This window comes from Dermacentor albipictus, chromosome 2 (assembly GCF_038994185.2).
Source record: "Dermacentor albipictus isolate Rhodes 1998 colony chromosome 2, USDA_Dalb.pri_finalv2, whole genome shotgun sequence".
NCBI classification, from domain to species: Eukaryota; Metazoa; Arthropoda; class Arachnida; order Ixodida; family Ixodidae; genus Dermacentor; species Dermacentor albipictus.
In genome coordinates this window covers 23620529-23633456 of record NC_091822.1, presented here as the reverse complement: position 1 = coordinate 23633456, position 12928 = coordinate 23620529, and the positions used below count along the sequence as shown (strand labels likewise).

The window sequence follows — 12928 nt, the reverse complement described above, 5'->3', positions numbered from 1 at the left end:
CTGCCCTCAATCGTGCCTTTTCTTGCTCCCATGTGATTTAGCAGCTGGAAAAAAGATCATATGATCGCAGTTTGGCGATGTACATTAGTGGCAAAAGAGAGTGTTTTCTATCTACATATTAACTGGTAAAATAGAAGTGCAACTATACTGTGTGATTTTTTTTTTGTTCTCGATCATGAATGTTGGTGCCAGGAGATCATACGTAAAGGAAGTGCGTCAACAAGGTTCTACAGTATTCTCTCAAGCTGTTTCCTACTGTATAGGAGACAGCACAAGAATTGACCATGAATGGCACCATTCTCAAATGCTAAAAAAGCACACTAAATGCCACAATTTCAATGCAGTTACAATATCAGCACTGTTATATTTTAAGAATTTCTCACCAGCTTTGCTAAGTGCATCTGTAAGAATGAGGTATTTTCGGTGACCATGAGTAGTAGTAATTTGAGCTTTTCATATTTATGGGACCCGCTGCCCTTGTAAACTGCATGACTGCCATAAAATTTGGCACACAAATAGGAGGACGTTGTCCAGAAGAAGACTAACATTTATGGTGCAACTTGGTATGCTTGTTTTTTTTACCTCTTTGAAGACCAAAAGGCCCATAAACATCTAAAGCCTTTGGTATGCATGTACAGTAAGCAAATTTTATGTCCCAGTATTCCCAACAATACCTCATCGCCAATACTCTGTATCTTAAAACAAATGTCACTGCTTTATACTAGATATTTGGTGTTTACAAGGTGCACTGTTGTCAATGGTGTGGAAGACAAAAAATGTGAGAGGACAGGGAGATTCATCTCATCCAGCACATCTATTGGCCACGCAAACAAAAGTGGTGTCACTGTACTGACTTGAGCATGCTCTTTAGCAGAAGGAAGATAGAAACAGAATGCCAGTTTCATGATTCATGTTAGTACTAATCAAACAGGACCTTAAGATACAGACACCAACATTCCTGGTATCTTTGTGTACTGCCAGAATGTGTGCTGGCAACATGAATTGCCAATGCCGCAACCAAATAGCTATTTGACAGCCTTAGTGAAAATGCAGGTGCACTTTTGGAGCACTGCTTTGTCGCTACACCTAATGAAGAGCTTGAATTGGCCACTCTGTGTGTCGCATGAAACGTGCAATCAGAAATGCTAGACCTTGTGTAGACAAGACATTAGCGGGTACATATTAGCGTGGCATTGAAATAAAGACTTAGGAGGGAGCAACGAAGAAGAGTGAGCCTAGTTGCTGGGTGCGAGTTGTGCATTAACAAGGCCTTCTTAGCATCTAGCCACTATGAGCATTGTTTCCAAATACGTTTGGTGCCAACATTTGGTGATCACCGCTGCAGTCTGCATGGGTAAACAGAATGGAGTACTCCCACGCACCGTAGTCGTCGGTGCCCAGGGCCGGATCCACCTTGGGCGTAAGAAAGGCAATGAAAAGGTTGAGGTGGTAGATGCCCAGCGCATAGGTGATGATGTACCAGCCCTGCAGGTACAAGATGCGCCCCAGAAACGCCACCAGCAGCAGCACTGCCCCCAGCCACCGTGCCAATGTGTACGGTGTCCACACGTCCAGCATCCGCTGGTAGCTCTGCACCATGAGAGCACGAAAAACAATCAGTTTCATTTGGGTATGCACACCAAAAGCCTATTTTTGTTCATTTGGTGGTTGACTAGACTCTAGTTTGTTCAGAATGCAAAGTGGCCCATTTTTACTGGTAATTAATTACACTCAAGCAGGAACTCTTTGAATGCACAGCATCATGGCAAGCTGGCGTGGAACCTTTAGCACCTCCAAGTCTTTTGTTGTGTTGCTTCTGGCTTATCGAGTCTTCTCTGACGGCAAGACCTGACTGCTGCACAAGCATAATCTACTTATACAGCTTAAGCAGAAGCTTTACATTGGGGGCTCCTATTTAAACAGATGAAAAAGAAGAAATGCTTTCTCTTAATGTCTCCTTTTGCACTCCAGCAGTGAAGCAAGAAACTATGCTTTAACACAGAAAACAGTGAGCACAGCTGCAATATTCAGAATGGCTTAGGCAAAATACACTTCAGTACCAGTTCATGTGCAGATATCAGTCTATGCAATAATGTCAATTGGCATCGACGATGTCCCCCTGGTAGATTATCTGCTCTTCCAATCTCAAATGATGTATCAGAAACTACCCATTGGGTAACTCATCAGTATTGCCCTTTTCACCAAGCATCAATTGAAATTGTGGTTGTACACTAGAAGATCATGGTCCAGAGAGTGAAAGGAAACATTTAGTGAGAGAAGGGTCGCCAAGCAATGCTCCTCCACTATCGAACCGCACATCCCGACCCTTTTTTTCTTCACCGAGAGATAAAGGGTGTATGGGCTTTTGTTTGAATTTTCAGCTGTTTTTGCAGTGTACATTGGCATAATACTTAGCAGAAAGTATTAAACTCAAGCTACATCTGTTTACAATGCCCAAACCTGGCCTATCCTTTGCCATTCCATTGCACGGTACATACCAAAGGGTGTACACACTGTTTTTAGAGACAAACAACATGTAGAGGCCTGCAATAATAGATAACCACCAGGCAAATTAAACATTTTTTGCCTGGTGTTGATATGTTTTTTGTCAGTCTCTGACATGCATTTGTAATTTATTTTAGATGAAAATGCCATTTCCGTGCAAAATATTGCAAGTGATCCAGCTGTTTGGCTTAAAGCATAAGCCCCATGCAAGCGATGTTGCGCGCGGCAGTGACAAGCGACGCAATGTACATGGATGTCGCGTTCGCTCGTCCCCTACAAGTCGTACCCCATGCGAGCGACGACTTTCAGCAACGTCTCCCTAGTGTTGTTGGTATGAGGGTATACATGCTGAAACTGACATGATGTGTGCTTTATTAATTTAAGTTGATGTGTTTTACTGTAAGGAACAGTTTAAAATATTTCTGAAGGTCTTGCAGTAGGTTCTTATCCTTGCACATATCAAAATTTAGCAGTTTGCTTGTTCCATGTGACGATCAGTAGTACTTGACTGATGTACATCCAGTTCCGGCTTCGTGCTATTGGCTAGTTGCTTATAGCGCTTCTGGGAGATCGAGCGACAAGAACGAGTGATCTGTTCGCGCGACGGCTCATTTCGTCGCTAAAAGCTATCGCTCGTCACCGTCGCGCCCAAAATCACTCTCATGGGTTTGGGCTTAACAGTCATGCAGTGTTGGAATCATTAAGATGATGCAGGACGCACTACAAAGCACACTGCTGCCCCCTTGGTTTGTGCGTGCAACTCTACTGGGTCATTAATTCAACCTGAATGCATTAGAAAGCTGTTGGCGCGAATTCAGGCGCACGGCAATCTTGAGAACTTTCCCAATTGCGAGATGCTGCGACTCTGGTTAAGGTAGTGGTACCAGTAACGTACAGAGTGATTTCGCATGCATTTCAAGAAGTACAGCAGATACTGCGGAGAAAGCTGCACGGTTGGCCTGTTCTGCAAGAGTAATTACAGGCGGCCTTCGTGGCTACACTTGGCATCTGTGGCGATCGCGTGATGTACAACGACATGTCCCGAGCTAAGCTTTCGGGGCATTTCTCTCAACACTTGTACCGAATGACGCAAGGTGTGGTAACGCCGGCATCCTCCGCTGAGGTACACACTACTTCTAGGATGCAGGAGGGCATTTCAATTGAGGGAGGTAGGCGCGGCCACCCACCTGACCGGCGCGCCTGAAGAACACGGCCAAGGAGGACGGCTGGACCGCGTCGCCACCTTCCATCATGTCTGGCAGCTGGGGGGCGCCCGGAGGAGCCCGACTGCGCACAGAGAGATAAGCCCACAGGTGGACACCTGCGGCTTCCAACACTGCGCGACTGCCATTCATTGCCGGGCGAAGCGACCGATGCTGGTTACCTCAACGACGGCTCCGTGCCGCCGCTTGTTCATGTCGCCGGCCGCTCATAGGAGAAGCGAACCCACCTGAGTTTGGAATGATGCGTCGGCCTGCAGAGGCTGGCAGCTGCGAAATACCTAGGCACGGTCGATCGCGAAAATTATTCAGCTCGTACGCCACGTAGCGCAAACAGCCACAAGGCCTCCACAACCTTCCGGTCGCTCATGACCAACAGACACCCCGAGCTGGCTGGCTGCTGGCCGGTCGGCTCGTAAATGGATTTGGCCGTGGCCCAATATGAAAGAGCGGCTATTTGTTTATAGTTGCATGCAAGAAGCTTTTCCAAAACATTTTTCAATACTTTATTCAGATAGTAATGTTAAGTAAGCTAAATAATTTTATTCTCATTATACTATTATGTTTTATGTTAACAAAACTAGTGCAAAATATTAAAAACTCTGGCAACGTTGTTATGCTTTCGGCCAGGTCGAGTTTGAAACGAATTCAATCCACTATGTAGAATGCCCGCACGCATGTAGGAAAGGAAAAGCGCGTCTGCTGTGAATGTTTTGTCGTTTCCCCAGCAGTTCTTGTGTCCGATGAAGCCGTTCTCTCCAGATTGTGTGAAATACAGTTATTGCTAGCGATAATTGCCTTCTTAGATCACCTTGCAAAAACTATCGGTGTTGGGATGGCTTCGCCGAGGTATCTTCTAAGGTTCGCGTACCTCGGCACCAGATACAGGCAAGTGCCCGTTTCCTTTGAGTACGTCTCTGTTGAAAGTAAATCATGTACCTTCCCATTTGTAACGCTCTTTGCTCGTGCTTCCCATGTTTCAGTTAAATTATACAGTAGCCAGTATTTCGAGGTATTTGCCTAACTCTGGGCGGCAGTACTCGCTATATCTTGAAGGCAAAGTGTTTGTCTGCTACCGAAAGCGTGCCCGTCGTCGATATTGAACTGTAGCTCACCTTCTATTCCGCACTTACGATGGGGGGCAAAATGCAGTGAAACCAGTGTGCTTAGGTTTATGTGCATATTCTCTAACGGTGTTCCCAGGTGTCCCAAATTAATCTGGAGCCCCCCGGCCCTTTGTGGCATGTCTCATAATCAGATCGTCGTTTTGGCACGTAAGACCCCAGAATTAATTTTTGTGCGGTTCCGCTCATAAATCGTAAGCACAATTAGCTTTATAAATGTTGCTCCGCTAGGTGTAGCTGCCTTTCGCATTTATTTGTTCATTAATTGCGATATGATTTCACACAATAAGCGTAGCCTCATTTCACCTTTGTCGCCTTAGCTCAGTGAAATTCCCAAGCATAGTTAATAGGCGTGAAAACACGAAGCAAGAAGGCTTATCGCGGCGGAGACAGGAGTCACTTTGCCGGAAAATATATATACTAGCTTTATTATTGAGGACAAGGTCTTAGTTGACTTCACACGAGTTTGACGTATCTGGGTATCATGTAACCACTTCTAGAAAAAATGACCCTTTTGTGTCCCCATAGCGTCGCAACGAATCGCCAAAATACGATAAGAAAGATGTGAAATCAGTGTGTAATGAACATGAAAGTTATAACAACCTTTGTCAGAAAAGTTCCACGACAAATGTAGTAAAAAGTAGAAAATTGCACTTGCCAAGTAATGATCCTAGCTGCTATCCTCAGCTGTCTGTACAGTATTGCCAACATTTCTGGAGGTGTTGGAAGCAAGCAGGGAAATCTGTAACTGCTATGCTTGTAAGCTAATTTGTCACATACCATTGGATTTCCGCAATATCTTGATGAACCTTTCCTTTCAGTCGCTTTTTCACTTGTGGAAATAAGAAAGAAATCACACGGTGAGAGGTCGGGTGAATATGGCGGATGTGGGATGACAATAACAGAATGTCTGGCTATATACTCATTAACAGATAAAGCAGTATTGGGTCTTGCATTACATGCAGTAAGAACCAGTCCTGAGAATGCCACAAATCAGGGCGGCGACGTCGAATTGCTTCTAGCAAACGTTTCAAGACTTCGATGTAAAGTGTTCAGTTCACTGTTTGACCTGGAGGAACATACTGGGGTGCGATCGCGCAAACAGCTCGCTTTTCCGTTCGTTCGGTCTGGCTGCGACGTCACAAAGTGGACCGTCCGCAAGATTTGTGAGAACGGGAGGGACAGCACAGCCAATAAACGAGCGAGCCCAGCCCCGGAAGTTTGCGTCACCAATTTGGGCTTCGATCGGGGACGATATATTAAGTGCAGAATGTTTGTGATGCTTTAATAATTAAACACGTAATATAAGAAAAAAACTCTTACTGTTGCAACATATAATCTGCGTCGGAAATGTGATGCGAGAGAAGAAAACTAATTTAAGCGGCATATATTTTGGTTTAGTCCGCTTAGGTGGTATCGCACGCGCCAAAACAAATTGGCAGGAGCGCGCAGTTCAACTGGCGATCATTGTTCATCGACTGCGAATCGTTATGTCGTCGCACAAAAATCTAAGACTTGACCCGCACGTGTCGCCGCACCAACGCGAACTGTTGGTCGCGTTCATAGAGGGCCACCCGTACTTTGTGCGGACATCGCGCGCGCTGACCCAAGAGCGTCCCGTCGACACAGGGCCGGTATTTTGTAGTGATGCCTTTTCCGATTATATGCTTTTTCAGGCTTTTTGCGCTAAGCCAGTGGTCAGAGCGACGCTCTGTTCTTATTATCAACGGGATCAGGCGGCCGTGTGTGGTGGATGGTAACAATAACATAGAATAAGGCATCGCTACAAGATAGCGGCCCAGGCCACTACACCGGGAATGCGGCCACGATCCGCAAAGGCCGCCTTTGCACTAGCTTTGCCGGCCGTTGTCAACGGGAAGCTCACCCAACCCTGTTGCCGGCCCACCCCGGTTATTGTTTCCGCAACTGCTTGAATGGTCTCGCTCACGGAAGCCTGCCCTATGGATACGAATTCTTTGCTGCCGATGGATCTTTGGAAGCTCCCCGTCGCGAAGAAACGGAGAGCACAAAGCACCTTGTCTTGCGTCCTGATGCCACCGGTCCGAAGGCCACCGATGACGTCATCCAATTGCTCGCAGAGCCACCGCACAGTGCTCTTCGAGAGCCTGAAGTGCTCGCGGAACTCTTCCTCGGTAAGCTCGTCAAATGCGTCCCGAAAGATGCGTCGCCGAGGCTGTTCGAGAGACTCCAAAAGCACGATAATAGGAGCGGCCATCATGACTCGTGAGCGCCAAACCGCCGAACAATGAACGTGATTCTCTGAGCACAACGTGAAACGGCGAGCATTCTCGACAAATGAGCTCAGATCAAACAACATTAAAAAGAAGAACACTAGTTATATTTATCACAGCGCAGGCACAACATTTAATTTCACTGCGATCACAGCTGTTTTCAATAATTATCATCGCTAACGTTCTGCAATGGCGGATCGCGCTTTAATCTCGAAAAACTGGACCCCCGGCAGGGCCAGCCATGTTCGGCGAGCGACGACATTACGAGCAGACGACAGGCGCATCGTCTGCTACTAGCGCTGCTATGGCAACGGCCATTCATTCTTCGAAACGAATGCCCTTGTCCACCGTTCCACGATAGCGGCCGATTTCACTCGGTTTTGGAATGATTGACAGGAGTGTGACGTAAGCGCGTTTTGTGGTCCCGCCCCGGCGCAATGACGGCCGTGACGAAACGCGCGGGCGCCAACGAATCACGAGAGAGCAAGCGAGAGAACGGAAAAGCGAGCTGTTTGCGCGATCGCACCCCTGATGGTGATCCAATCCTTTACTATCCAAGAATGCAATCAACATTGTCTTTGTTCTCGAAGGTTGTCGTTTGGCTTTTTTCGAGACTGGTGATCCATGACTCCGCCATTCAGCACTTTGATGCTTCGTGTGAGGATCATACTGGTAGCACCAACTTTCATCCCCTGCAGTAATCTTTGACACAAAAGTTGGATCACGTCTGGCTCTATGTTCAGCACAAATTCATCGTCTGTCCTCTTTCTCTACATCTGTTAGTGAGTGAGGGACAATTTTTGCATTAAGTTTCCATTTCCCTAAATCTTCGCATAAGATCTTATGACACAATCACAATCCAAATTCAATTCTGATATACAGTTACACGACGATAACCTTACAATAACTGCCTTACACACTTTGTGTTTGCATTGGTATGTGCTGTAGATGGGCAGTCAGCTCCGGGATCGTCTTGCACTGAATCTCTGCCTTCAAGAAACATTTTGTGCGACTCAAAAACACAACTTCTTGAAAGTGCCTCGCTTGCATATGCTTGTTTAATCATGTTCCACGTTTCACTTGGGGTTTTCCCGAGCTTAACGTAGAACTTAATATTCACTCTTTGCTTGTAATCAGCATCCATTGTGTCACCTTAACTAATGCGACAACCTGAACAATGCGTTGCTAAGCACAGCCCTGCCACCCAATGAGTTGAAATGGAAACATGGCCAAGGTCATGTCAAGTAAGAACACATACCAGGTAACATAAAAACATTTCTTACTTTTTAGTACTGCAAACTCAGAAATTAAAAAAAAATGTCCTGTAACTTTTCTCACAAAGGCTGTACACAATCAAAGCACTGAATGGGCCATTTTTTCAGGCCCAAGCCTGAAAGCGCACAGCCCGGCAATTTCAAACCTGACCCGAAGGATCTGAGCTTGGCCAGACCCGGCCTGGTCCATGCGTACCCATTAGCCTTAGACCTAAGTGAAGCATTGTCAATTTCTTGGCTATTGTAAAGTTACAGCCGTGCATGTTCATACAGACTATTATTCGATTTGAAAACACACATTCAGTGGACAGAGAGGGAAACCCTTATGACACAGCAGGTTGGAAATTGCCATCGAGAGGGGCATAACGCCTGTCTAAACATTGGAAAGGAGGGGGCAGAAACAGTAGCTGAATATTATTTACAAGGGACAGATTTCACCGCGTCAGGTCGTCCGGTGGTAAAAAGTGTGGTAAAAAAAGTTCTTCCTTTGCTCGCCATGCTCGTTCTTTAAAGTGTGATATGAACGACCGTACTACACTTTCCAAATAGTTGTGTGGCAATGTATAGCAAAGGCATGGGTGAACATTCCCGTTCACACCGCTAACCACTTCATCTCACTTTTGTCTCTCAAATAATCATTGCAAGGTACAATAGTGAAGCTCAAGCTAGTAAACTTGGTGCGAATGTAAATTTAAATACAATGGTTTATTGGCTTTCACGAATGCCATAATACCCTGGTAGTAGAACATTTTCAGGTCCATTAAATAGACATTGGTGATGATGAAGGGTATCACTCATGTGCAATCATATTGACATGTATACTCACTTATCTCTCTTATCACTTATCTCTTATCACTCTGATGACAACTTTTCACTGGCTAATAAGTATTAAATATTATCGCTCAGCACAAGACGCACCTGCATGTATCGGAAGTTACTTTATTGTAATCGATGGTTCTATCTGTTGTCACCGAACCTTGTGTAATCTGATTGTATGCACAACGCGAATTGTGCAGTACTTTCTGGAAGACATGTGAGCACCAGCGATTACGCTGTGACCTTCGATGAGTCATGTATAAAAGCTGATGCACTTGACGCGCTCATCCGACTGGGCTCGGCACTGTCGTTGTGCTTTGAGTGTAACCTGCTTTCTGGACACATTTCTGCCCAATAAAGAGTTAGATTCTTGATTCACAGTTGTGCTACTGTGTTTTTCATCGTCAATACAATGTTACAGTATTGTCACATGGTATATGTTATCTTTATTTCTTTATTCTGCTTCATTTTAATGTCGTACATATTATGTCGTCAATAAATGCAGCAGTGTTTTGCAATATGAGCAAATTTGAACTCTGTCGACCTTTATTTCAACACATAGGGAGTTAAGCATAGTGCGCGCGTACTGCGTAGGCAACATAGTTGTTTTTCTATCAAGTCAGAATATTGTTAGGGGGATGTTGGAAGTATAGAAAGACTGTATTTACAATATATATACAAGATGAGTCAGAGTAGTTAAAATGGCTGACCACCAATAACGCGCAGCAGCCAGCGTCTCGCCATCTTCTTCCTCTGTCTTCTTTCAGGGCTTGGTGGCGTCGCGACCATACAAAAGATAAAAGGGTGAATATCCTGCATTGTCATGTCGGGACGAGTTATATGTGAATGTCATGTAGGCCAGCGTGCCGTCCCAGTCGCGGTGATCGTTGGAGACTTACATCAACAGCATCTCTGTGATTGTTCGGTTCAGACGTTCCGTAAGACTGTTCGTTTGTGGGTGGTGGGTGGTGGGCGGTGGACAGCTTGTGCTCAGTGGCACAAGAACGGAGGAGGTCGTCCACAACTCGAGAAAAGAACGAGCGGCCGTGGTCTGTAAGTAGCTGTTGAGGTGCACCGTGGTGGAGAATGACGTCGCGGAGGAGAAAATCGGCGACGTCTGTTGCGTAACTCATCGGGAACTCCTTTGTTATTGCGTAGAGTGTCACGTAATCAGTAGCGATGGCGATCAACTTATTCCCTCTAATTGTCGTCGGAAAATGGCCAAGCAGGTAAGAACGGTTCATAGGGAACTTCAATTGGATGGAGTCATCCGACAGGTGGCAAGGGAAGTTTCTTCCGGCACAATTTGGAAGTTGCGACATAACGACGCACAAGAGCGATAGAGACCCGGCCGGAAGAACCGGCGACGTATACGGTCGTATGTACACAAAACTACAAGGTGTCCCGCTGTCGGTGCATTGTGAAGTTGTTCGAAAACGACGGATCGCACATGACGAGGGAGGACAAGGAGCAACTCAGGGCCATCAAGGTTGATATTGCAGCTGTAGAGGATGTTGTCGTGCAGCACGAACATGCGGCATGTGCCATCGGTGCTGCCAGATTGGACTCCGGCGATGATGGACTGTAAGGATGCGTCGTGTTGTTGTTCAGCACGCATGTCGGTCATGTGAGTCAAAGCCTTCACGCGGGTCACCGGATCGTGCGCAGCAGGATCGGGAGGATCCACGGGGTGATGAGAGAGGCAGTCAGCATCCTTGTGCAGACGTCCAGACTTATAGCTGACAATAAATTAAAATTCTTGGAGCTGCAAAGCGCAGTCACGAAGCCGGCCTGTCGGGTCCTGGAGGGAAGACAGCCAGCTCAGTGTGTGGTGGTCTGTAATGACTGAAAACGTGTGGCCTTACAAATATGGCTGGAACTTGGCGACAGCCCAAACTAAAGCCAAGCACTCCCGCTCAGCGATGGAGTAATTTCTCTCTGCAGGTGACACCAAGCAGCTGGCGCAAGCTATCATGCACTTGCTACCATTTTGTTGTTGTGTGAGAACAGCGCCGAAGCCATGGCCACTTGCGTCAGTTAAGACTTGGGTTGGTGCAGATGGATCGAAGTGGGCAAGAATGGGAGGGGTGGTGAGAAACCCGATGAGTCTGGTGAACATGTGAGCCTGCTCTGGGCCCCATGAGAATGGCGTGTTCTTCTTTAGAAGATCTGTCAAAGGCCGAGCAACGCCGGCGAAGTTTTTGGTGAAACGGCGAAAGTAAGAACATGGGCCGACGAAGCAGTGCACGTCAGAAGCAGAACGTGGCATAGGGAAACTGCGTATGGCGTGAACTTTTTCTGGATCTGGTTGTACACTGGATGTGTCAATAAGGTGTCCCAACACGGTAATTTGACGGTGCGCGAATGGACATTTCGTGGATTTCAGTTGGAGGCCGGCTTTTCGGAAGACCGTAAGAATGGCACCGAGTCGGGTAAGGTGGCTGCCGCACGTGGGAGAAAAAACAATAACATCGTTAAGATAACAAAGACAGGTGGTCCATTTGTAGCCTCGCAAAAGAGTCCATCATACATTCAAATGTCGCAGGAGCATTGCATAGTCCAAAGGGCATGACCTTGAACTAATATAAACCATCAGGTGTGATGAAGGCCGTCTTCTCGCGGTCCATTTCATCAACTGATATCTGCCAGTAGCCGGATCGAAGATCAATAGACGAGAAGTATATAGCTCCGTGTAAACTTATACCTCGCACCTCGACCAATATGTTATGGGGATGTTGGGAGTATAAGGCTGTATTTACTACAATGTATATACAAGCAGAGTCAATGAAGTTAAGATGGCCGACTAATAACAACACGCAGCAGCCAGCGTCTTGCGACCTTCTTCCTCTCTCTTCTTTTATGCTTCCGTAACAATATATATATATATATATATATATATATATATATATATATATATATATCGTAATCTTGTCATTATAATAGTGTATATAGCGTAATCTTGTCATTATAATCTTTCATTCCGCGATCTATTGTGTGAGTCTGTCTGGTTGGAGTTCAACTGGAATGTCCTGTGGCATCTATTTATCATTCCCCATCATCATCTTATTCTGACTTTTTTTCACAGCTAGAGAAAATGCTCAGCATCTTAACCAATGAAAACAAGAACTGCACTACAAGAGAAACTTGCGCGAGTTGGTGGTGATTCATGCTTTGGAAGTTAACAGCGCAAGACAGACAAGAATTTTCGAAACATCAGAACAAGAACATCATCATTTGTGGTGACATTAACGTAAACATACTCAATCTCAACTGTCGATCATGCTTTGATTATATCTATTGCTTACATTAGCTATGGTTTCTCTTTAATCAATGTTCCAACAAGGTGTGACACTTCTGGTTCTTGCACATTGATAGATCATACATTTTCCACGTCACATTCTGTTTATACCACTGGGGTAATAGATTATTTCATTACTGACCACTATCCTCTGCTCTTCTTTCTAGGTGTCTGAAAGCATACGCATGTTGCCAATATACCAAAAGTTCTTTCAGTGAAACTTTATTTGTACAGAAAGTGCAAGGCACATATTGGAACAGCGTTTTTTTACGGAAACTGTCCTGTAAGGGCATATTCGATATATTTATCAACAATCACAGACTATTAATGACTGCACAACTTGTGTTCCTTAAGCATAGATTCTCATCTCCTAGACATCTATGGATTACAAATGTGTTGCTGCGCTCTATAATAAAAAAGAAAGCATTATCTCCTCAGA

General features: G+C 45.5%; 2 protein-coding genes across 6 annotated transcripts in view; one reads left to right on the top strand and one right to left on the bottom strand.

The window, feature by feature from the left end:
• The window catches only part of LOC135897932 (protein RER1), a 43833-nt gene extending 39691 nt beyond the window's left edge, over nt 1-4142 (bottom strand). For 4 of the 5 annotated variants that reach the window (XM_065426623.2, XM_065426624.2, XM_065426620.1 and 1 more), the window contains exons 1-3: nt 3956-4140; nt 3693-3792; nt 1383-1590 (exon numbers count right to left, since the gene is read on the bottom strand). In XM_065426623.2, the coding sequence (XP_065282695.1) occupies nt 1383-1590; nt 3693-3758 (274 nt within the window). In that variant the 5' untranslated portion in view covers nt 3759-3792; nt 3956-4140. Of the gene's footprint in view, nt 1-1382; nt 1591-3692; nt 3793-3889 lie in introns of all 5 variants that reach the window. The other variant, XM_065426621.2, reaches the window with a different exon arrangement.
• Nucleotides 4143-4354: 212 nt separating this feature from the next.
• LOC135897878 (tRNA pseudouridine synthase-like 1) overlaps nt 4355-12928 on the top strand; it is an 81523-nt gene continuing 72949 nt past the window's right edge. Inside the window, exon 1 of the mRNA XM_065426570.1 lies at nt 4355-4613. Coding sequence (XP_065282642.1) covers nt 4561-4613 — 53 coding nt within the window. The 5' untranslated portion in view covers nt 4355-4560. The remainder of the gene's footprint in view (nt 4614-12928) is intronic.